Genomic DNA, 24,963 nt, shown 5'->3' on the forward strand with positions numbered 1-24,963 from the left:
TATCCCCCCCCCCCCCCCCCCCCCCATTCTACTTGGTTCAAAAGGAAACAGGGTTTTCAACGACGAATAATGAGCTTTTGATAGGTTTTTCGGTCTATTGCCAACTTTTTAATCACTATGGCTACTCTACTCTATTGACAACTGGAAAAGTTTGTTGTAACTCTAGATTGAAGCCCTCTCGCCCATCTTCTGTAAATTTCAAACATCAGAAGTTTTTTTCAAAAATATGTCATCTGGTCCTAAATATTGAACAAAATTGTAACGTTTTGAAGCACTGAACAAAATACAAATGGTTGGTCTTGTTTGCTCAATCAAATAGAAATACTTAGTCCACTTGGCAAAACATGATTGACAGGAAGTTTACAAATTGTCAATGAAGTCCAGCTTTTATTATTGAAACTCCACTCTTAGTGTGAGACATCAGTTGGAGAGGAGAACGAAGCATTCTTTATAAGGGTGTGAAAACCTCTTCCTAGCAGACGCATTTTGAAAACCTTGAAGGGAAGCTTGAAAGGGAAAGCCCAAAGAGAACAATATTTGTTAGCGGTGGGCTTGGGCTGTTACAAATGGTATTAGAGCCAAAGACCAGGCGATGCGCCAGCGAGGAGACTGAGCCCCGAAGGGGGGTGGACACAAAGCGATGTGCCAGCAAGGACGTTGGGCCTTAAGGGGGGGTGGATTGAGGGGTCCCACATCGATTGGAGAAGAGAGTGAGTACCAGTGAGGACGCTGGCCCCGAAGGAGGGTGGATTGTGAGATCCCACATCGATTGGGGAGGAGAACGAAGAATTCTTTATAAGGATGTGAATACCTCTCCCTAGCAGACACGTTTTAAAACCTTTAGGGGAAGCCCAGAAGGGAAAGCCCAAAGAGGACAATATCTGCTAGCGGTGGGCTTGAGCCGTTACACTTAGTTTCATTAAAATTACAGAGTTAGTATTAAAGTTTGAATAATAAATTTATTTTTGGGAGTACCATGTGTCGGATGGGTGATGAACATCTGCATCTTATTCCTTCTTCTTTACTTCCTTTCTGAAAAAAGGTTGCATTTGGTAGCCTTGATGTCGCCTTCACCTGACCTTCTTCGATCTCTCTAAGATTTCGTCGTACTGAGACTAACAAAGAGACAATTGATGTGGAAAATCTCTTTTTTATCCTTCGAGATCATTTTGTTACCCCTAAGAGGAAGGATGTTAGGGTTTGGACCCCTAATTCTCCAAGGGGTTTCTCTTTTCATTTTGTGTCTTTCCCTCCTACCTTGTTAGCTGCTCCTAAGATTACTGTTTTCGCCTTTCACTTGAAGGTTAAAATTTCAAAGAACGTGAAATTTTGTGTGTGGCAAGATTTACTTGGGAGGGCTAATACTTTGGATCGCGTTCAAAGACATTTTTCCTTAGTTTTGTACCCACAATGGTGCATTCTTTGTAGGAGGCATGAGGAGGACTTGAATCGTTGCTGAGTGAGTGCTAGTTTGCAAACTACCTATGGAGTCGTTAGAGAATTTTGTTATGTGTTAGGGGAGTGCATAATAGAGAAGGGCGGTCTTTGGAGGAGAAGGTGCTCTTGCATCTTCGTTGTTTGTAGGCTATTTGGCTTGAGATAAATAATAGGAACTTTAGAAAGAAAGCAAACTAGGATGAGGAGGTTGTGAAGTTTTGGATGAACAAAATCACAATATTTGTATCTAATTTGAGTATACTCGTTGGTATTCACTTCCCCAAAAACTAGCAGCCAATTATAGAGGCAAACCTTATAGGTCAACTTCAATGATCAGATCGTGATCTGAATATGGAACTAGAGAAGAATTGAAAGCATTCAAAACTAAATTAACATTTTGCTATAAGAAGACCCACACAACCCGAGCTCCCAAATTGTTTAGTTCAAGCGAGAATGGTTAATAAACTAAGTAAACTATGCAGTAGAGAGCACAGTGCAACGGCTAATTGTAATCAAGACCGACATAAACGTGTTCATGATGCTCAAAGCGAATCACAGATAAGAGAATGACGAGTAAAATTTACCATGTATAACCAGTACCCTCTATAAACCCTAGAAAGCCTGCGGTTTAACTTGGTAGGAACTTGCATTGTGATGGAATTGTGAACTTCCTTAAGATTCATACAACATCATAACCTTGGCCTTTCATGAAAACGTAAATTAGTGACATCGATTGCCATTTCGCCCAGCACAACAGGGTGCGGACTCGGATCACTAAAGATGAAAACAGTTGCAATTACAAACAACTTAACAAGCATAGATTTCAACAGAAGAAAATATGCTATGTTCTACAAGCAAAGACAAGGAGTAAACTCGATTGACGATAATTCTTCTACACGTATTAGGCAAAATCAAACAAACCAGGGGGAGGAAAACGTGTAGAACCGAGTGGAAAGTAACTTACACAGAAGAGTTTATCGATTCCAAACGTTGAGGAAGAGGAAAACCAATCTTGCGACTCCTCCGGCGAGGGAAACCCAAAAGCTTCCAAAGAAAACTGAAAGCACGAGGCAATGGAAAAAAAGCTAAAATTCGTCTCCATACACTAGGGGAGCGTTGTGAAATTGAGATAGTGATGCTCTTGTCTTCACTTTCTTCAGGCGTCGTCTCCATTGGAGCTCTGCTTCAACTCTTCCGCAAATTTCTGTAATGTTCCTTCCCCATTGAGGAAGCGAATCCCCTTTCAATGCTTTGCAAGCTTTGAAGTCCGAATCTCCTTCCCCATTAAGCTCGTTGGCTCATTCTTCACTTTTTCCTGTATGCAGTCCGCGCCATTTCTGTGTGCTGAATGTAAGAATCATCGCGGGGGTTTCTTGAACACAAAAAAACTAAAAAGTAACAAAGGCTTCTGAATCGTAAAGGCATGGCTTGGTTGATGAGTTTAAGCAATTTAAAATTCTCCCCCTCGTGTGTTGAATTCGTGAAACTTTAATTTTATAAAATAAACAATGGTACTTTTTCTTGTTTAAAAAATTAAAATAAATATGCCCGTTGACATCTTTTGTGCCTGTGTGTATATATATATATTACCCGGACGTCTATTGGTACTAGTTGATCTCTCTTGGGTGCAATGCGCAACAATCTAACCTTTTTTGGTGACACTTGAGACATACCCTATTCCTAAACCTGGGTGACATCTCCCACCGTTCGTGCAACGTGGTGTGTTCTGTGGGCGAGCCTTTGGTTGCCTGCTCTTTTAGGTTTAAATTTGTCTTAGCCTGGTGCCAAGGTACTTGAGGTGGGTGATGTCAATTTTCCCTCTCTCTTCTAGTCAACCATCGCGCACGCGTATGCATATTTCAATTGGTTGAGTATACACTTTCAACCATATCAAAAGTTTAATCCAACATACATGGTGAGATCTCGAGAAGAGAACGTAACATTTTTTATAAAAGTGTGGAAACCTCTCCACAACAGATACATGTTTGAAGATTATCAGGCTGACGACGATACACGATGACTAAAACGAACAATATCTATTATTAACGACTAACAACGATGTGTAACAGGCTAAAATGTATAATATATACTAACAAAGTTAACACATACTAAAATGTACAATATTTGCTAGCAACGGTTGACAACAATATGTAATGGGCTAAAGTGTACAATATCTACTAGTGATGACTGATAGCTATACGAGTTAAAGTAGACAATATTTGTCATTAATGACTGATAGCTATACGAGTTATACCATTTAAAATTATATTATATTTTTAGTTGTGAAATATTATTAAATTTGCATTTATAATTATTAAGAAAAAATAATGCACAAAAACTTTATTTGACGTGACTAATTTTTAAAAAATATAGAAAATAAAAAAAGATTGAAACTTGATATGTGGAATTGTTTTAAAAAATAAATGAAAATAATTTAAAAAATAAAATCCATGATCCGCCTTGTTAGAGGGAAGGTCAAATATACCCAACTAGTGGCCCATAAATATTTTAATAAAATTTATTTTATAAAATAATTATTTTAGATGACGTTGACATGACAACAATAAAAAAAAATAATAAAGTAAAATTTAATATATTTATTTTAAAAATTGATTTTTTTTTTATCCAAAAAGAACTAAAAAGGAGAGTGAGAGTTTCACAGGGTCAGAACATCACAACCAATAGAAAATGCTGCCCCTGACCGTTGCCCGCTTTCTTTAACATGCCACGTGAACCTTCTATAATCCACTACTCCCGATTTCACTGCTTCCACGTGATTCAACAAATATGGGGCGGCCACGTGTTAAATAGTCAACGTTGTTTGATCGTTGACGCCACCTCTCATAATGGGAGAGTTGTGTTGAATAAAGAGACAATACGGAATAGTCATAATATTCATCGCAACTTTTAGCTCACAGACAGCTTCACACACACACACACAGTACCTCTTCTCTCTCTCTAGCGTCTCTTTCTCTCTCTTCCGAGTTTCCCACCGGCGCCTGAATACCACCGCATTCCCCGGCCGCCATGGATTTCACCATCCGTGGCGCCTCGAAGCTCTGGTTTGCTGTACTTTTTGTGGTGTTACCGATTTTTGTGGCGGTTGCATTGCCGGAAAATTCGACTTCTAGGTCGTCGTCTCCAGCAATGTCCGGCCAAATCAACTCAAATTCCATCCTCGTCGCTTTACTGGACTCTCATTATACGGAGCTGGCCGAGATAGTTGAGAAGGCTATGCTATTGCAGACCCTAGAGGACGCCGTCGGCAACCACAATATCACCATTTTCGCCCCTAAAAATGAAGCTCTGGAGCGCGATCTAGACCCTGAGTTTAAGAGGTTCCTTCTTGAACCGGGGAACTTGAAGTCGCTCCAGACCTTGCTGATGTTCCATGTGATTCCGACTCGGATCGGATCGAAAGACTGGCCGAGTCATTCCAAGTCCGCACGGCAATCCACGCTTTCCAAGCACGTTCTTCATCTCGTTGGTCATGATACCGGGGAGAAGACCGTCGATCTCGCCAATGTGATCCAATCCGATGCAATTACCAGACCGGACGGCGTTATTCACGGGATTGAACGATTGTTAATCCCTCAGTCCGTACAGGATGATTTCAATCGCAGACGGAATCTACAGGCTATAACCGCCGTGAAGCCGGAGGGAGCGCCTGAAGTGGATCCCAGGACTCACCGGCTAAAGAAACCTGCTCCACCTGCCGAACCTGGTTCAACGCCTGTCATTCCGATATACGATGCGTTGGCTCCAGGACCTAGTTTGGCTCCGGCTCCAGCACCAGGGCCCGGCGGAGCTCATCGTCATTTCAACGGCGAGAGGCAAGTTAAAGATTTCATCCACACTCTGCTACACTATGGTGGATATAACGAAATGGCCGACATTCTCGTTAACCTAACATCGCTAGCAACGGAAATGGGGCGGCTAGTATCGGAGGGTTATGTGCTCACTGTTCTGGCTCCTAACGATGAAGCCATGGCTAAACTCACTACAGACCAGTTGAGCGAGCCAGGGGCACCAGAGCAGATTATGTACTATCATCTAATACCCGAGTATCAGACGGAAGAGAGCATGTACAACGCTGTAAGGAGGTTCGGGAAGGTGCGATACGACTCCTTGAGGTTGCCGCACAAAGTAGTGGCTCAAGAGGCCGATGGGTCGGTCAAGTTCGGTAATGGAGATGGATCGGCATATTTGTTTGATCCTGATATTTACACGGATGGACGAATCTCGGTGCAGGGCATTGATGGAGTATTATTCCCGCCGGAGGAGACAGAGGCCAAGAACGCACCAAAGGCAGTTCAACCCACCAAAGTCGCGGCCAAGCCCCGGAGAGGTAATGGTTTTGTTAAATTTGAAGTGCATTTTCTACGTTATTTTGATCAATTCCTGACTGGTTTGGATAACGCTTGTTTAGAGTTTACTTCGTCAAGAACTGTAGCATAAATTCTCGAATTCCTTTTAAGAACTTAGAGATTGATGATGCCCATTAGGATTATATCCTTGTGATTTCACCCATCGAGAAGACATTACTTCTGCCATAACCCATGAATTAGACTTGTTCGTCCTAACATTGTTATCAATTGCTATGAAATAAAGAATGTGCTTGACTGTAACCCATTTGGCAAGTTGAATATAATAGATTAGTTACACATATAGGTGCGTGTATTTGACTGATTGGGTGTAGCCTTCATGTGCATTAAAAGTTACTCATTGGGGTTGCTTCAAAATTATGCCTCATCGCAATCAAAGTTGAAAATGAAATGTGAGGATTTCTAGAGACGTATCCATAGGGACAAAATTTCCTCCCTGGGATATTAGCCTTTGCAGGAGGAAGGGTTAACTAGAATTTGGTTGATTGCTGTGTTGTTCGGGCTGTTTTTTTGGACCTTTAGATACTAAAGTAATAATCTGGAGAACGTTAGAGTTTCCAAAAGTTCCGGTAGTCTGGGAAGAGGGTGAGATATTGTCTGCTTTTTATCAGCAGTAGACCTCACAATTTAAGAAGTTATACTAGTGAGAGGTTTGCACATCTTTACCCTCCACAACCAATGTGAGATCTCACAATCCATCTCCTTTAAGTGTCCAGGGACTGTGAGATCTCACAATCCATCTCCTTTAAGTGTCCATGGTCCCTGCTGTCATACTGCTCGGTATTTGACCATGATACTATTTGTAACCGCTCAAGCCCACCACTAACAAAAGATTGTCCGTTTTAGCTCGTAAAGTATCACCCCAGCCTCACAGTTTTAAATGCCAGCCCCCTCTCTAATACATTTTAAAACTTTGAGGGAAAATCCGAAACGAAAACTTAAATAGGATAATATGTACTTTTGGCTTTATATTAGGATGTTTTTTCAATTTAATTTCTTATGTTGCAATTTAGTCTATTGTGTTTCCCTATTTTTTAATTATTCCCTTTCCATCCATAAATGTTAAAATTGACAAATGACAAGCTTTTATAGCATGATACTTCATGAGTTGACTGTAATTTAGAGGAAATATTGGGTTACTTGATTGACGAAAAGTCAAAATTTCTACCAACCTCTTTAACATTTGGAAGAACTAGATGATTTCTCCAGTTAAATGACCTAATTCGTTCTCTAATTTTTTTCCAATGAACTAAATATTGTGTAATTTAGGCTTTATCATAAGTCAATTTTAACATTCAGATGGGCATTATTGAAGCTTAAAATATAAGGGATGAGATCCGAAGCTTTTTAGTAGGAGCTGGCATTGTACTTAAAAGCATGTATTGCTCAAGATATTTAGTAATAAATTATAGTTTACCAAATATATTATATTTGATATTTTATTATAAGGCAAATATCTAATATTTGCTTTATTACCATAGTTATCTTTCCCTCTATTGTTATTTCTATTTATTATTATTTCCATATATTTGTAATTTATTTGATTATAAATAAGATAAATTTTCACCATTTAGGTGTGGTGGATTAATCAAACATTTTTATGGTATCACCAAATATTTTTATGGTATCAAAGCCTTTCGGTTTAACAACCCAATCCTTTATTTTCAATGGTTTTTTAATCCTCTAATCTTCTTCAACACCACCCCTGTTACTGGCTTTGACGCCGCAGAGGCAGTCTTCATGGCTGCCGTAGGCGGAGCCGATTGATTACTCTTCGGCTCCACCCTATTGACCTTCAAATCACCTTTCGTCATATTCTGTACATACAACCTCACCTTTTTCAACTCAATCGGTTTTTCCTTGGCCAATATAGTCTCTCTCATTTTCTTCCCAATTAACCTTTCATCCTTCACAGAAACCCTAATCTCAGAATCCTCATTAGTGTTCTCTTCAGAAATATACGGAATCTCGACAAGCCCATCAACCTTTTGCAGATATTTTCCTTCGGAATTTGGGTGCCACACTGGCCTCTTCGCCAACCAAGTTGCCGTCGCCATTCCTGCCAAAATTGGCTCCTTCGCCCAATGTGGCGACTCTTTCTGACTGCCCTTCTTGCCAAAATTGCCTCCTTCGCCCAATGTGATGATTCTTTCGGCTTCAACATTGTCTTTGTCCCTTGCTCTAGGTTTCCCCTTCTACTTCTTAAGGTTAGACATACTCTCACCAGAGCCAAGGCAGCATCGTCGATGAGCGACAATCCCTCTTCATGGGTTAGACATATTCTCGCCGAAGCCATGGCAGCATAGACGCTAAGCGGCGATCCCTCTGCAATTTTCAATGGCCAAGAAAGTGTTTCTCTACGCCTCTTCTGAACCAGGTTGTTGACATCTTCACGAAAAGTGTTTCTCAACCTCTTTGAATTTTTTTAGATTCAAGCTTCACGTTCGTTTAAATCCGACGCTTAGCTTGCGGTGGGGTGTTAAGGATATTTAGTAATAAATTATAGTTTACTATATATATTATATTTTATTATAGGGCAAATATTAGATATTTGCCTTAATACCATAGTTATCTTTCCATTTATTGTTATTTTCATTGTAAATAAGATAAATTTTCACCATTTAGGTGTGGTGGATTAATCAAACATTCTTATATAGCCTAAAACTTAATATTCGTGCAGATGATTGGCTCACGATTCCTTAATTGCTTTTCTTAATTTAATACTACTGGTTTGAAACTTATCAAATTTTTCGAAATGGCAGGGAAACTACTGGAAGTTACTTGCCGGATGTTGAGAACTTTTGGACAGGATTCCTCTTTCACAGCCTGTCACTGAAGTTTGCGTTGGTTGATTAAACCGAAGAAAAAGGTTTGGCCTTCCTCTCCTGCAACTCTCATCATTGTTATTATTCACGATCGATTAGGGTTAGAAACTTTCTAGGTTCATGATGGCCAGTAGGATGAATTGTCTCTTAACCAAGTAGAGGAAAATCTTTACGCCGGTAATCTTACCCTACCAAATTTTTTAAGTACAAAAATGGATTTATACTTTCTTAACTTTGGAACTAGTAATTAAATCATTAGGTGTATCAATTACACTATGTTATATTCTGTTTGAAAATCATTCTTATAATTGTATCAACTAATCTTTTGAAATTTTATGAAAATAATTTAGACCTTTCATTTTGAATGAATGAATGATTTTCGAATGGAGGGTCAATTTTTTTTAAAATCTACACGTGTGTAAAATTAATGCATAGACAACTTTCAAATAGTGGATCTAAATGTATTCATTTATTAAAGTTTAGGGGTTTAATTGATATTATTATAAGTTTCACATGGTGAACAATTATCTTTGTCCAACTTTTTATTAGTTAAAAATCTATTTTAGTTAACTTTTTGGACCTATTTCATTTGTCTAAATCGTATGTTATGTGGTAGTCTCTCAACTATCAAATACTTTATTTTAGGTCTTAAGTTGCCTTAAAAAAAAGTTATTGTTTCATTGATCATTGTAAAAAAATTTGAATGTATATTGAAATTCAGTATTTCATGAACTACATGTATTTTGAAACACTTGACCTAAACCAAATTAATATATCAGTTGGATCAAGTATGGAAGTAAATGAAATCCAGATATATCCAAATTTTCTGATGATTAAAATTTTCTTTGTCATACGAAGTCTATATGCTATTATGAGAGTTACCAATTCATTTCTAATCATTGGTGCAGAAATTGAGCATGACTTTACGCATTGTCACTATTAGATTGTAGATATGAATTATGCCCATTGGTGCAGATTTGCTAGAATTTGATAGGATGCAGATGGTGTCAAACACAAAGGAAGTTTGCAAGGAGGGACGACTCAAAGATCGCATATTTCTATGTTTTAAGCGACTTTGGTGGGCTGCTGGTTGGAGAAAAGACGGTGTAACATTTCCTTCTTCCTTTTTTAAAAAATCATTGTTATGGAGTACATAAATGCAAGTCTATTTTGTATACCTTATTCATCGTCAGTGGTGGAGGTGGGAATTGTAAGTTGAGTCTGTCCTAGGCATAGGCATACGGACAGGTAACTTGCATGCTTCTAATCTGCCTCAGTCAATCATTTCAAATAAAATGTATTGTGGAGTGCGAAAAATAGAAAATTCTTTCTGAAATTTTCCTTTGTTATTTTCTCGCCTGTTTTGTTAAGTGGATTAAAAGGCAATATGAACTTTTGGTTATGAAGTGTTCTTTTTTCATGTTAGGTATAGATTATGCATCTTTCTGGAAAAAGATACAAAAGTAACCTTTGAACAATCAGGAATTTCCAACCCTATTGGTCTAAAAGCCAAAATGGCTGATACAAAAGCGTTTATGTTATACGACAAAAAGGCCCAATGCAGCAAATACAAGGTTATGAATCCCTCTAGCGGTTCAAACACATTAACCAGCAAAAGTTATGCATGCATGGGACGAAGGAAAAACGCTACACAGATCATCATAACATTACCAGAAGAAGTCCTAGAAGCGTTTAATTTCATCTTTTCCTCTTTGTGGCAGATCCTGAACCTCGCCCCCCACCTTTCTTCTCTGAAGTCTGGGAACCACCTCCTCTTCCTCTGCCACCAGGTTTCTTGGCGTTTGAATTTTCCACACCTTTCAAATCTAGCTGCACTTCCATTCCTAACAAAATATAAAATATATTAATAGCAAAGAAAGGCTTCGCATTTTAAACAAAATAGAAGCAAAGAAAGATCAGCTACCTTCCTTCTTCAAGTTTTGAAGTTCCAGTTGCAGCTTCTTCCCAGCGTTTGTTGAGTCTTCTAAAATAGCAAACCAGAAAGAAAACTTGTCAATTAGAGAAGCAGAATTTACCCTACAAAAACAAATGGCTTGGTTGACATATGCAAGGAAATATCAGATCTTACCTGCGTAGTCGTTGTCCAAAGAGTTCTCATCGTCACTTTCTGCCAATGTATCTCCACCAGTGCCCTCGATTGTATCCTCAGCTGGCTCTAGCATTGCTGCAATTCGCTTCTTAGGGGCCTTTTTAATTCCAGGAAGTGTAATGAGGTCTGCAGTCCGCACCATCTGTGTCTTTCTTGCTTCTTTATATGCCTTTGTTAGAGCAGCTTTGACAGCAGGGGCCACGCCATCCAATGGATTCTTACGACCCTGATTTGGAGAACCATCTGTAAGAAATCTAAGCTAAAAGGAAAGGCAGCTAGTATAGCAACCACGATACCTCTGAACAAAAAGTAGATATCAGTACCTGAAATTTTGACAACTCCATAAAAGTATCAAAATCCTCTTGACTGATCGAATATAGACTCATAAAATCTACAACCATTTTAACAGCTTCATCCTGGTAATCATATCATTTGAGAGGAAAAAAAATGGTTAATTTAACCATTATGCCTCCAAGAATACCATTCCTAAAAGAAAAGTATATTCTAACCTTAGGCAGCGTGTGCAGTGGTTCAGTCAACCTCTTCAGAAATAGGGTAAGGTTCTCAACTCGTAGGTGTTCCCTGTGTTATTTTGAATAGAAGTGTTATAGCTTGCAACTTATGACACACATGCACATAAAAAGAGTGGGCTAAGCAGCTTACATGCGTATTCCACATAAATTTTTTTAAAGAAGTTTTCAAATATGAACGTGGACAAACCAGCTTAAATTTCAGAACAGGCAAGAAGGGCATATATTTGGGAATGTTTTTGAAAGGAAGAAGCAGAACCCGAAACTTAGAATACTCTTCAAATGATAAGGGGATTTAGTGGGGTGGGCCTATCCCCTTTGCTTGAATTGAAGGCTTTTCTCATAATCATTAGGATGATATCAGAATCTGTAAAAAAAATTTAAATCTGGGAACTTCTCTTGCCATGCTATATCTCAGTGACCTAGTCTATCTTTCTTATGCAGAAGTCTAAATAGATTACTAAGCCACTAGAAATAGAGATTTTTTTAATTAAAAAGTAGAACAAAACAAGCACATAATCGGAAGATATTTAATTGAGAAGGTACCTAACGTTGCAACTTTGACTGAGGGAATATCCATAAAGGAAGTATAATAAATTACCTCCTAGAACAGGACTCGCGAGAAGCAAGAATGTGAACATGCAAATCCTCCAAAAGCCGCATATTTTTTCCAAAAGTAGAATTTTTTCCCAGCCATGCACTAAATCTATTAAAATTACGCTCTCCCTGCATGATTAATGCACAAGTGAACTTTAGTATAATCTAAAATGGCACACATACCCTTGAAAGTGGAATGTCGAACTCTCTGAGGGTTCGACATTGAAAAGAAAATGAGCTGAACTTTCACTCACTAATCTATACACTCATTGGAAAACCCATGACCCTCCATGATCATTATGCCAAAAGAACAAAAATGTAAGTTCCTACGAACAACACACATTTGCAAAAGAACACAGAAAATATATGTTCAAATATGATTAATGTAAAACGGCATGCAGAGGCACAACAAATTAACGCCAGTATACTTGAGAATATCAGTTTGATCTCAGGCCAGAATATCAGCATAAGAGTAAGTTTCAATGGTAAAAACAGAGCTAAAAGCTGGAGATACAAACACGTTATCCTAGAATAAATGTTCTTACTCGGGTGGAATATTGCTATGCATATCAAATACTTTAAGATGCTTTGATGATTCACTAATACTATAAACAAAAACTACGAGATAAAATCTACTGGTCAAATTCTACCAACTCATAGACAATAACTATTTTTTAATACGTCCAAAACATATGACAATTACTCATTTTCCGTAATCATAGATCATTTAAAGAACAAAATAAAATTTCAAAACCTTAAAACTTGCATGTACAGAATTTCATCACCTGCTCAAGCGTTTCTCTTTGCCCATGCAATAATGAAGCTCTATCACAGAAAGAATTATATAAAGATCAATAATGAATTGTAACGTTAGTATAAATACGCATCAGATGCTTGGAGGTGAAGTCATGAAACCTACGGGATTACACAAGAAGCAATTGAGCTACTTTGAGAGAGTTGCCACTGTCGATGCCTTCGAATCTGTACATTGATTATATCCCCATCTGCAATAGATTCAGCTGCACGGGCCATCAAATCCATCCGTTTGATCCCATTGTCATCCTTACTAACAGAGCTTGGTCTATAATTAATATAATTTTCCTGTAAGCAAATATAATGCCAGGTTCGTCAACATAAATGGCCTGCCTGAGTAACAGGTTTTGAAAATCCTACGTTTGAAGTATAAAGTGACAAAACCGGTTGAAAGATAGATTATATTCACATGCAAAATATAACCCTTAACTTAAATGATTTTTTTTTTTTCAAATTTTTTTTATAATAAACAGGGAGTTTTTTTAATAAAACGAAATAAAGCCAGTGAGGGGGTGGGGGAACCCAAACCCAAGCCATGGAGAACTACAAAATTCCTCAAATGTTATACCTCATAAGAATCAAGTTGTTTCAGTTTTGTAATAGGGGAGGGAAAGACAAATTCATTTAAGATTTCTTTCATTCTTGTTATGTGTAACCTCTTAGATTTTCAATAAAGAAAAAGTAACACAGTCTAGAAGTGAAGTACAAAAAGAAAGGCTCCTAGAGATCTAGGCTTCTATAACTAGCCATAAGTAAAATACTTAACTCCAGTCGAGCATTTACAAACACATAAATTTTCCCAAAAATCGTGGTATTTTATCTTATTAACAAGAAATAACTTCTCACTGATATAATGAAAATAAACGTTCTAAGGATATAAACTCCCCTAGAGAGTGAAAAAGAAAATAGAACCAAAAAACAAATAAGACCATAAAACGATTACAAACAAAAGAGTAAACCAAACCTTAGCTCCAAAGTGAACAACAACAGAAAATAAGAATAAAAAAGAACCAAAACAAGAAAAAGTTGGCTAAAAGCCTCCTCCAGAAATTAACAATCCAACTTAGAAACTTCAAGAGCGAAATTCCCAAAACTCAAACTGCAAAAATAGAATACGATGAAATCTATGCACCAACCAGAATAAACCTTCGTTTTGACAAACAAATTATATCACTATCATCTCTAGTTTGCTTGAGAATTTCCCACTTAAAGAAGCAAAAGATCCACAAGCGCACCTTCCAACCAACACAAATGTGATAGAGAGAGGAACGATCAACTTGTTCTTCATATCTTGAACAAAGAACACACCATCTTTAAACCAAATGCTAAAGTACTTATTACAATACAACAACTCATTTCAGCCAAAAAAAAAAAAAAAAAAAACCAAAAATTGAAATAAGGCAAAAAAAGAAGCGGAGGAATCTTTGGTTGGCAACGAAAACAATGACCGAGAAAGGAGGTGATGTTGATGACGGTAGCAGTGATGATGCATGGCTACTGAAGCAAACCCATCGGAGAGAGAGGAGCTTTTGCAAATCAGGCCCAAAGAATAAGATCATGAATGAGGACAAATGCTGAAGGTGAGACCCCGTACGAGGAAGGTGGACAAATTAAACCCTAAATCGAGTTGTTCTACATCTAAAATTTCACTCAAGAACTCTTTCTGGATTTAGTACAAGTGTAGACATACAAGTACCTATTTAGTGAAGGACTAATCTTGGAGGGTTCTTGAATCAAAGCTTTAACGAATAGTCCTTCTTACAACCCAAGGACCTTATTTAATTTAAAAGGATATAAACCAGCCTCCAAGTCATTGGCAACAGTAACTAAGCCAAATGATAGCAGCAAAACTAAAAGTTGTAAAGATTATAGCCTTACACTTAAGAACTGACAGTAACTAGCCAATTAACTTGGTCAACAGCAGTGAAAGGCTTCAAACTAAAATGCAGCAATAAAAGAAGATTAAAGTCACGATAAAGCCACAGTAAAAGAGAGAATCAACTAAAAGAACAGTACACAAAAGAGTAGATTCATCACAATTAAAAACAAAGAAATATACCTGAATAAGAAGAGGGACTAGATCCATATCACTCATACTGATGTCTATCCGTTCATCCATCCTTAACTTCCCAGAATTAAAACCAAACAGCCTACAAGTCAAAATGCAGAAATAAATAAATACAGCCAAAAAATAAAACCAATCTTGAAATTCTAACATCCAAGAGGAACGATTTATCTTTCTTTTGATAAGTAACTATATTCCATTGCAAAAGTGAACCATACAAAAGCTTCCAAGGAATTAATAAAGACTTTTCAACTGAAAGGGCATAATTAGCACACCAGAGAGTGAACATCATCTTCTCGGAAATTTGAATGGAACTATTAAAAAAAAATGAAGACAAACATTTATCATGGTTTGATTGTTTTGATTCTGCTCATTTAAAGGCTTGGTGCACTCTTTTCAAGTCTTCCACGGAATTTTCGTTATATGATACTAATACAATTTGGCACACTTTTACTTATCCTATGCAATTCTCATTGTTTTATTTTCTATTCACTCCCTTGTGAATTTTGAGCATTGGTCTATTTTCATCTTTTCAAAGAAAAGTTTTATTTCTTATAAAAAAAAAACCTACAAATAACTGAACCCCAAACTTCTCTAGAAAAATCCTCTAATTTCTTTCCAACCACATAAAAAGATAACCTGCACATGGAAGAGGAACAAATTCGTACTAAATAGTCATGATATCTTCACAACTAAAACGTGAATTATACTTCTTCTCCTTTTCCTTTTAATACGCAAACAAGAAATAAATTAAAACCAGAGGCAAAACAACCTAAGGGAAGTTAGAAGACAGAATCCCACCCACAAAACTGCAAATAGAATGCCTTCCAGTCGTGAAAAACTATAACCACAATATCAGCTTTTCCGCAAGCAAGGGAGTAAAGATTATGAAAAACACACGTACAGCATAAGACAACACCAACCAGCTCATATTGAAGATATAGCAAGGATTATATATTATTGCTCCACGAATAGAACAGACCAGATACAGCATCCAGAAAGGCTTAGCCACATATAAAAGTATAGAAGTGGGGTAAGATGGATTGATATGTGCTTACTTATCAACAGCAGTGAACGGCGAGATGTCTTCATCTTTCATACTGCCCAGAAGTCGTTGGCGAATATCATCATATTTAATAACAGACATTGACAGACTCAGGTACTGCAACTGATTTAGTGCCATACGTATATCCCCATTCACTCTTTCTGCAAGTTCCTCAAGAGCAATCTGAACCCGTAGTAATTATCAAGAATCAAGATGCTATAACCAAGCATGCATACAACCCACTCCAACTAAATGAACAGCCGTAATCAAAGTCACATATGAAGTGTCTACCTCATTAACTTGAAGTCCTTCTGCATTTGCAACTTGACTCAATCTTTTTGCCATCTAGAACAGGTCAAACTAACTTCTATCAGAGTTTTGTATATTAGCCCAAGAATGTAAAGAAAGGGTTGAGCTAAAATCATAAACTGTAATCTACCAGAAGACATGAGGGACATGAAGGGGCACAGGTAAAGAATCAAAAACTGTCCATACTTGAGCCTATACAAGTGATGATATAATCTTTCTTTATTTTCTTTTTGGATGAGAGAGAAAATCTATTAAAAAAAACACACCAAAAAAAAAAAAAAAAAACATGCAGAGGCAAGTATATGAGACAGCTACTTACTACCGACCAAACATGAATTTTTTTATTTTTATTTTTTAAAAAGTCACCAATCCAATTTAATGAAAACGTCTTTGTAACATTAGAAGAAATATTATTTACTTGTGAATTATTGCAATAGTTTGGGGCAACTCAGAAAAATACAACAGAGAAATTGATGATGCAGAGTCGTTCTTTAATTCAAACACAGGATGTCACCCATGAACGAGGGAGGAGTAATAGATAATAAACCATGAAAGATCTTCATAAAACCTGTTGTTTTGTAGGTTTTCTAAAACTGAGAATCAGACAATAGTTCACAAGGCTTTTCAACTTCTGGCTGTAGCGGTCATTACAGATGCAGATAATTGGAATTTTGGAGCTTTTAATGCTTGCAATAAGATCAGCGACTCCACCCCTATCTCCAGCAGACATTCCATCTACTTCATCCATAATCAACACAGTTTTGGGATGTTTTGGCCTGTAATTTAACTTAACTATTATCCCACCATAAGTTGTTAGGTTCCAAATACTGAACACAAACCTGTGATATTAACTTAATACAATGAGTTCAGGAAATGCAAACTAACTGATCCGTTCTGAAATGCAAAGATGAATTGCTGATAAGCTCCTTTATACTATTTGCATTGCTTCCGCTGATTCCCTTTTGAATTTTTGCATCTGATTTACCCCGATTGTCACTGGCATTTACCTAGAGTTGGCACACGTTAGGAGAGTTGCATTGGGAATTCTTACCATGAATAAATAATCCAAATGCTCCCTAACAAGTAGTTTAAAACAAATGAAGTACCTCTATAGCCTCATAACCAAGCATCTGGCTGACCAACTTAGCCGATGTAGTTTTACCTATGCCAGGACCTCCACATAACAAGATTGCTTTTTTGGCACCAGAATCATTGAGCTTTTTACCCTTCTTTTTGCTTCCACCATCAAGGAAGTTCTCGTTCCAATGTGCCAACCAATCATGAAGTTGTTTGACCTAAAATTGTAAAATGCAACAAATTGTAGTTGCAAAGACATTAATATTTGATTTGCGCACAAACAAACTGAAAAGACAATATCTAAAAAGAAAGAGAGAGAGAGAGAGATTGAGATACCAGTGACTGATTCCCTATAATGTCATTTGGAACCTTTGGCTTATATTTTTCTGTCCATGTTAGGGAAGAAAATTCAACTGTTCGGCGTTTTTGCTTAGCAGGTGAAGCACCAGCAGACAAATCTTTGCATGCTGCATCAAGGAACTCTTGTCACTAGAATAGACCACTTATCAACATTACAACAAATATAAAAACTGCAGCAGATCAAATGCATTCCAGTGAAGGCCCACAAATTCTTCCTATCCTAGGAATGAATGAAGTCGAGGAATGTCAGTGGCTCAGCTACCATTGACAGATTTAGCATAAATGGAATAGTTCTCATTGAAGTTGAGGGAACAAAAGAAAACATAGGTACAAGAATAATGAGAAAGTTTTAGTCCTGGATCATTGACATTAAATAGTTAAATCTAGGAATCTACTTACAATGAATATACAAACTTTTCTAACAATATACAAGCAATTAAGGGCGAGAAATATGATATGTTATTCACGCTAAAGAATCTTGCATTTTCCTTATAAAGACCCTCTGGCCTTGACAATTTACATATGTAGAGAATATATCAAAGAATTTGGAGAAGATATAAATGCATGAAAAAAATGGCAGGAACAAATAAGCCAATATTGCCACTTCTTTTAACATGAAACATGCAGATAGCTACTAATGGAAATGATAGCTATGGTACCACAAGAGATGCTCAATATAAATCTGATCAGAATTCAGACAATCAAGTTAATGTATGAAAAGAGAAAAAGGTTGGCATGGTCTCAAAAAACAAAGGAGAGTCATTTCACCGGTTAATGTCCATAAAGATGATTGCAAAAATAAATGATGAATCACCTAAACAGAAATAAGGGAAACTAACACTAGATGTTTCCCCTCACTAAATAAATGATTGTCAAAAGTTTGTCAACAACAGTTGTAGTTTCTTCGGTATTTCAGTTAGAAAAATTGAGCAAGAGCCAAAATTATTGGCAACTTACTCTTCGCTTGTACTTTCAGGGAACTTTTCCCTGTTGGAGATTCCACGGACTTAACCACAGATTTTTTAGAATCTTGCCTTGGAGGAGCTTTTGTGCCTGATGCACGGATAATGTCAAATAAGCCATCCTCAGTGAGAAAAGCAGTTCTACATGAGAGAGAAAGCAAAATGAAAATTAGAAAGACGTAAATGAAGATACAGGATGAGAGCATTCCATTTCAATTATAAACCAAAAGGAAAAATACCCCAGCTCTTTTGCTTTGGAAGATTTTCGGCCACCAATATCTTCATCACATAGTAGATAATTCTGCAGACGTACAGATATGTAATTTGCCTCCCCAAGGAATAGTGAATGGCCAAACAAATCATAAAAAGTGTGCAAGGACTTTTTTATTTTTCAAGTAAAATAAGTATAATGAGGAATTACTGTTTTTTTGCTGATGGATCCAGTTATTCTACCACCATGGCGTTTTATCAAATCTTCTGCTTCTTCTCGTTCCAAACTGTAATATGGACCACAACAATTTTCACTTCAATGGTTATAGGATGTACAACAATACCATGAAACACAAAAGATGTTGAGAAAGGGGAGCACACTTCATGATGGAGGCAACATGATATACTAATACAAATATAAAAGTCTAAAAATGTGACCAAATAGCATGAATCATGAATTCCTATCAAAAGAAAGAGAATGAGTAATTAAAAAAGTTTAAGAGAACAATGATGCATTCCACATTTTAAAAAATCGTTGCATCTACATTTCGGTTAAATAAAAGAATGAAGTTCAACAGTATGCTTCACAATTCCTTGTCCAATAATAGTAACTGAGAAAATCAGAGGAATAACCTGTCAAGGGTTCCACTGATTACAAAAGTTAAACCGGCTAAACAGTCAGGAGCTCCTTCAGGGACTTCCTGAGAAACAAGGAAGAAAATAAAACACTATATGACAACAATGCACATAGCTGCAGGGATCTTTAATGGGTCCAAATATTTTCAAAACATTTTCACCTTTTCTCCTTTGTGTGGAGGATCTTTCCTTTCCCCAAAATTCATAAATCCACCCCGCCCACCACCTCTGCCTCTACCACCAACGGTTGCAGCAGATGAACCTCTTCCCCCCCTACCCCTTCCACTAGGCTGCTTCCGAGAAGACTCAGTGCCCTCAGCTTCCTCATCATCACTCTCTTCAATTTTTACCGGTTTCTGTGTAATTCCCTTTCCAGAACCACTCTTCAACTTTTTATTGGGAGTGACATCAGACAAGTTCTTTCTAGAACTTGAAATAACAGCATCATCATCATCATTGTCATCAATTTTGTTTAATTTTTGTAGGGGTGGAACTTTCAATGATTCCTTGCTATCCTTTTGGGACCTTCTTTTGGCTGGTGACTCCTTAGCATCCTGTGGAGACTTTCGTTTGATCGGGAGTTCCTCTGTTTCTGTTGTATCCTTAGACTTCTGCTTTTCTGAGGCAAAATACTTGCTAGTTATCCTTCTGCCAGTACTTTCCCCACCACTTAGCTCCTACAGTATCATTAGTTAGCAAACAAATAAGTTATCACAGTAGCATAACAAGAATTAACACACAGACATTACAAATCTAACTGCACATGGCATTATCTTTCCCAAGGCATTTTGAACTCTTACTCACATGGGAAATGAAAGAGAAACATGTACAGTAAAAGTAGGCCTGCCTATTCATACAAAATCCATTCCAATGAAATCCAGATACATCATGACCAGTCAAGAAACAAAAACAAGTGCGAAAAAAATAGAATTTATGAAAATTTGAAAACAACGAGTTCAAAGAACTCAATGAACACTTTTGACAATTAGAATAGGTTATTGTTACTCCTTTGGATTGGGGCTCCTTTCTCCGTTTTTCATAAATTTTATGCAATGATGAAATAGTTACCTATAAAAAAACAATGATTAGCATTTTCATAAAACCAAAGAGTCAATCCATCTGAAAATCTTTTATTATATAAGAAACCAAGCTTTCATAGAAAAAAATACAAGGACATCCAAAAAACCAAGCCCACAAATGGAACCCAACAAAAGAAAGGAGTTCCAAATCGAGTAAAATAAGACCAAGTGGATCACTACAAAAGATTTTAGAAACCGACACTCAAAGGAAAACATAGAACCTTGTCTCACTATGGGCTCCCTTGGTCCCATTAAAGATTCTATTATTCCTCTCACTCCATAAAACAACACAAATCCCTGCATGCCACAAAAGCCTCCCCTTCTAACAAAAAGGTGGATGGAGAAGGAATTTCTCAATCATCTCCCAGCAACTTTTGCGTCTGGCAAACTGAAAGTTAAACACATCAAAAAAGAGATACCATACGGAACAAGCAAAATCAAACCCCCAAAGCAAGTGATCGAGATACTTATTTACCTTTCAACAAAGAAGGTAACAAAACAACTCAAACATTCAACGCACCTTTCTAAAAGCCTATCAAAAGTTAATAATCTTTATGTGGATAACTTGCCAGACATAAAAATTAAACCTTCTTTGGAATTTTCACCTTCCACAAACACTAAAAAACCCACTCACCAGAAAGTGATTTAGCACCCACTAAAAGAACAAGTTATAGTAAAAGCCCTTAGTGGGTTTGAACACAAAAGCAAACATATCTTATCTTCGGTCCAAGGTCAACCACCACTATCAAAGATAGATTAGCCAAGATATTCGTAGTCTCCCTATCGGAAAGTAGACAACAAAAATCAAAGACAAGAATAGCTCCCCAAGGACTTAAAGATACTAGGCACAAAACACATTTTCAAGGAGAGTAGATAACATAAGTGGGAAAGTAGAGAGCATAGGGAACTATCCTCCACCCATTACCCACATAACGTTGGACCATGGAAGAAAAATAAGGGCTCAAAAGAGATGTGTTCCCAAGGATTTCTATAAGCGCCTTTGAAATCACCCAACACAACTCGAAATGATGAGGATTGTATTTGCTCACAATAATCCTATGCCAAAGAATATCAAACTCAAGAGGGAACCACCAAAGTCATTTAACCAGTAAGGCTCTTTTACAAGTTTGTAAATTTCCCAACTTTAACCCCCAAGGTTCACAAGCCTCCACACCATTTCCCAACTCACTAGGTGCGCGCCTTTCCCCTTCTCTCAAGAATTGCAAGTATCCCTAGGAGCTTCGAAGAGGGAGACAATGTAAATAGGGATGTCACTAAGTTAAAAGTCATTTACGAACCTTCTCTAAGACAGGTTCCCAAAAGAGAATAGTTCTTGAATTATCACCAAGAGGAAGCCCTAAATAAATTAGGGAAGGAACCAACCTCATGGCCCACCATGTTTGCCCATTTATCCACTTTCACAGTGTCGCAATTAAAGCCAAGATTTGACACTTGGGCCTATTGATCTTAAACCCAAATAAGTCCTCGAAGAAACAATGAATGTGGAATAGAATAAGGAAAGACTCCTACTTACCGGAGCAAAAGAAAATGGTATCATCAGAAAATTAAAGATGAGACGGAAACTTTTTCCAAGCACACTTCAAAACCCTCGATAATATCCCCTTCAACTCCCCCACCAGTATAAACAAGGAGAAAAAGGGTCCCCTTGTCTAAGACCCTAGCTTGAATCCTCTCTTTGGGGTTACCATTAATGACGACAGCATACTGGACTAAAGCAACTTCAAATCCACAATCATCATTTGTAACCAAAACCTTTCTTCTCGAGAACCTTACCAAAGTTCCAACCTACATGCTCATCAGCTTTCTCAAATTTGAATCTAAAAATAACTCTGCCATTTTTTCCAGAATCTAGTACGGTTTCACTCCCTTAGTATGAGAAAGCCAATGTTCTCCCACTTTATTGTTAAAATACCTTGTTGAGGAAACCAAATAAATAGCCTCAAATTCAATGCCTCCAGGTTGGCAACAAGACTCCAATCATCAACATCCTAAATTTCCATTGATATGGTCTATTGTGCCCTCCTAGCATCAACAACTCTACATGAAAAGGTAAGTTTTCACCCTCTTGGAGCATTTATTTCCAGAATTCTGTCTAAAATATTCATCCTCCCTCATCAAAACCACCTCTACTTCGAGGATTTAATTCCCAGGTGAAGTCCACCTGTAGCATGCCATCTTTTCTTCTAACATATCTAGCTGCTTGTATTCATACTGAAGTGCATCCTTTCTATTTGCCAGCCATAATACCGATAGTTTTCCTATTCGGATTTTTTTTTTTTTTTTTTTTTTTTTTTTTTTTTTTTTTTTTTTTTTAAAANTTTTTTTTTTTTTTTTTTTTTTTTTTTTTTTTTTTTTTTTTGCAGGATCGTAGGTAAGACTAGAGACAATTAACATCACAATAATTTGTTTTTTATTATATTTCATCTCAAGACCAGGTTTGAAATATAGCTCCATTTCTTTCAGAAATACGAGATACACAACTTACAAGAATTACGGTTCCAGAAACAGGCATTCATAATATGCACAGAAAAATGAGTTATTATAGAATACAAGGACCGGCGAAATATGCAACTAGAGAATTAGAAATGCATCAGGAATATAATGATACTTGGAACATATGCCATCTCAACCGCTAAGAAGAGGGGTCAGAAAACACACTGCTTTTCCGGACTGTAGTTCAGCTGCGGCGGATTTCTCAGTAGTGCTTGAATCAGGTTTTGCATGCTTTGACGCACTGCCATTGTCTTTATCGTGCGCTTTCATGAACCATTTTCTAATATCCGCCTGTCCATCACATCATAATTTTAATAGTAAAGAAAACCGGAAAAGGCATCATCAAGTGTGAGGTATGTAAACGTCATTCTCGAACGAGTCCAGACTCAAAAGAAAACTCCAGTCGGGGAGAAAGATATAAGAAATGGCTTCCTTCATTATGACTATTAAAGAAAGAAACGAGTAACGCAGCAATTAAAATTGAATAAAAAACCCTAACTCACCATTATGGAGTTCAAGAGGGAGCGCAACAGGCAAAAACGCTCACTCTACTATCAAGTTCACCGTTCGACCGAGCTCTGAAAGTTCATCAAAAATCAGAATCATTAATTCTTGATACCGTATCCCGATAATCACAACCGAGTAACTCGACTACGCTATGATCATCAACAAAACTAGCAAGTTAACAAAAACATCTGTCTCCAAGAATGAGGAGCAGGCGGTCCTCGACATTTAGGGTTTTTCAACAACCGTTTAAAACAAGAAGAACAATAGACCGCGAGAAAATCTTCCACCGCTCACTTCCGGGAATGTGAAGAAGTTCGAATCGTCATATCAGTTTTTCACCGAATGAAACTCAATTGACATGGAAGAGAAGGCGATTAGATGAACAAAAACGAAGAAAATCAGGTTCCGGTGAGCAATAATACCGAAAAGAAGTCGAATATACCGTTCAGTTCGTCTTAGTCGAAGATCGCCGGCTGCTTCCGTGCCTTGGAAGCTGGAGGGAGATTGCAATGGCTCGAAGACTGTGGCGGGTGAGTGAGTATCGTAAAAAAAAAAATATGATGCCACGTCAAACCTGTAATCGCCTGTAGACTTTTTTTAGGACATAAATACCCTTACTCATAAAACTAAATTAATAAAAATATAATTATTCAATTTCACACGTAATCTTAAAAAATAAATCTAAATTTTAAAAATTTCAATTATATTTAAATTTAAAAATAAAAAATAAAAAATAAAAAAATACTCTTTATTCGAACTCTTCTAGACTCTCAATTTCTTCCTTCGACAAATTTATGAGCATAGCTAAGTCGTTAGACTAAGATGACTCTCCCCAATGGTACAATATTGTCCACTTTGAGCATAAGCTTTCATGGTTTTGCTTTGGGTTTTCCGAAAATGTCTCGTACCGATGGAGAGAGTATTCTTTATTTATAAACCCGTGATCATTCTCTAAATTAGCCGACGTGGGACTTTCAGAGTCTTAGTCATTTTTTACTACCTTCGAGGAGTCATTTGTTCGACATTTGAGGATTTACCAATCTATTGGCACGACTAAGTTTAGGGCATGACTTTGATGTCATGTTAGACGCACACGATTCTCCACAATGGTATGATATTGTCCACTTTGAGCATAAGCTCTCATGGCTTGACTCCATAAGGGTATGTCTCTAATATCATATTAATAATCACGAACCTCCATAATGGTATGATATTATCTCTTTGAACATAAACCCTTGTTGCTGTATTTTTTGTTTTCCAGAATGCCTGGTATCAATAGAGATAATGTTATATTTTTTCTTAATTAGCAAACGTGCGATTATTTCTGTCAGTAGCCCACACCAATTCAACACAAGAAAGCGAAAAATCAACCCAACATAAAATACTTGGCTTATGCTTATTTGACCACTTGAACACGTGACCAAGACATTGAGACCTTATTAACATGGCCCCATTTTTCTAATAACCATACAAAAAAAAAAAAAAAAAAAAAAAAAAAAAGG

General features: G+C 37.2%; 3 protein-coding genes across 6 annotated transcripts in view; 1 reads left to right on the forward strand and 2 right to left on the reverse strand.

Moving 5' to 3' along the window:
* Positions 1-2,873, reverse strand: part of LOC111490719 (protein DGS1, mitochondrial-like) — a 13,846-nt gene extending 10,973 nt beyond the window's left edge. For 2 of the 3 annotated variants that reach the window (XM_023139286.1, XM_023139283.1), the window contains exon 1: positions 2,402-2,872. In XM_023139286.1, the coding sequence (XP_022995054.1) occupies positions 2,402-2,610 (209 nt within the window). In that variant the 5' untranslated portion in view covers positions 2,611-2,872. Of the gene's footprint in view, positions 1-2,401 lie in introns of all 3 variants that reach the window. The other variant, XM_023139285.1, reaches the window with a different exon arrangement.
* A 1,454-nt stretch (positions 2,874-4,327) lies between these two features.
* On the forward strand, positions 4,328-9,983 carry LOC111490734 (fasciclin-like arabinogalactan protein 17). The gene is made up of 3 exons (XM_023139314.1): positions 4,328-5,785; positions 8,585-8,691; positions 9,623-9,983. Exons 1-2 carry the CDS (start codon positions 4,465-4,467, stop codon positions 8,656-8,658), a joined length of 1,395 nt encoding a protein of 464 aa, XP_022995082.1. The 5' UTR covers positions 4,328-4,464; the 3' UTR covers positions 8,659-8,691; positions 9,623-9,983.
* A 133-nt stretch (positions 9,984-10,116) lies between these two features.
* LOC111490698 (replication factor C subunit 1) lies at positions 10,117-24,014 on the reverse strand. Of its 2 annotated transcripts, none has more exons than XM_023139250.1 (23): positions 23,904-24,014; positions 23,458-23,532; positions 23,120-23,245; positions 19,523-20,038; positions 19,359-19,426; positions 18,937-19,012; positions 18,755-18,816; positions 18,511-18,656; positions 17,530-17,660; positions 17,223-17,411; positions 17,002-17,123; positions 16,685-16,892; positions 16,099-16,152; positions 15,821-15,990; positions 14,757-14,847; positions 12,804-12,985; positions 12,670-12,709; positions 11,889-12,013; positions 11,267-11,339; positions 11,081-11,173; positions 10,737-10,983; positions 10,572-10,628; positions 10,117-10,491 (listed from the first exon to the last, which is right to left on the reverse strand). In XM_023139250.1, exons 2-23 carry the CDS (start codon positions 23,458-23,460, stop codon positions 10,346-10,348), a joined length of 2,925 nt encoding a protein of 974 aa, XP_022995018.1. In that variant the 5' UTR covers positions 23,461-23,532; positions 23,904-24,014; the 3' UTR covers positions 10,117-10,345. The 2 variants fall into 2 exon arrangements, with proteins under 2 accessions (XP_022995018.1, XP_022995017.1); XM_023139249.1 differs by having other exon boundaries at positions 10,572-10,631.
* Positions 24,015-24,963: the final 949 nt, after the last annotated feature.

This window comes from Cucurbita maxima, unplaced genomic scaffold (assembly GCF_002738345.1).
Source record: "Cucurbita maxima cultivar Rimu unplaced genomic scaffold, Cmax_1.0 Cma_Scf00016, whole genome shotgun sequence".
Taxonomy (NCBI): domain Eukaryota; kingdom Viridiplantae; phylum Streptophyta; class Magnoliopsida; order Cucurbitales; family Cucurbitaceae; genus Cucurbita; species Cucurbita maxima.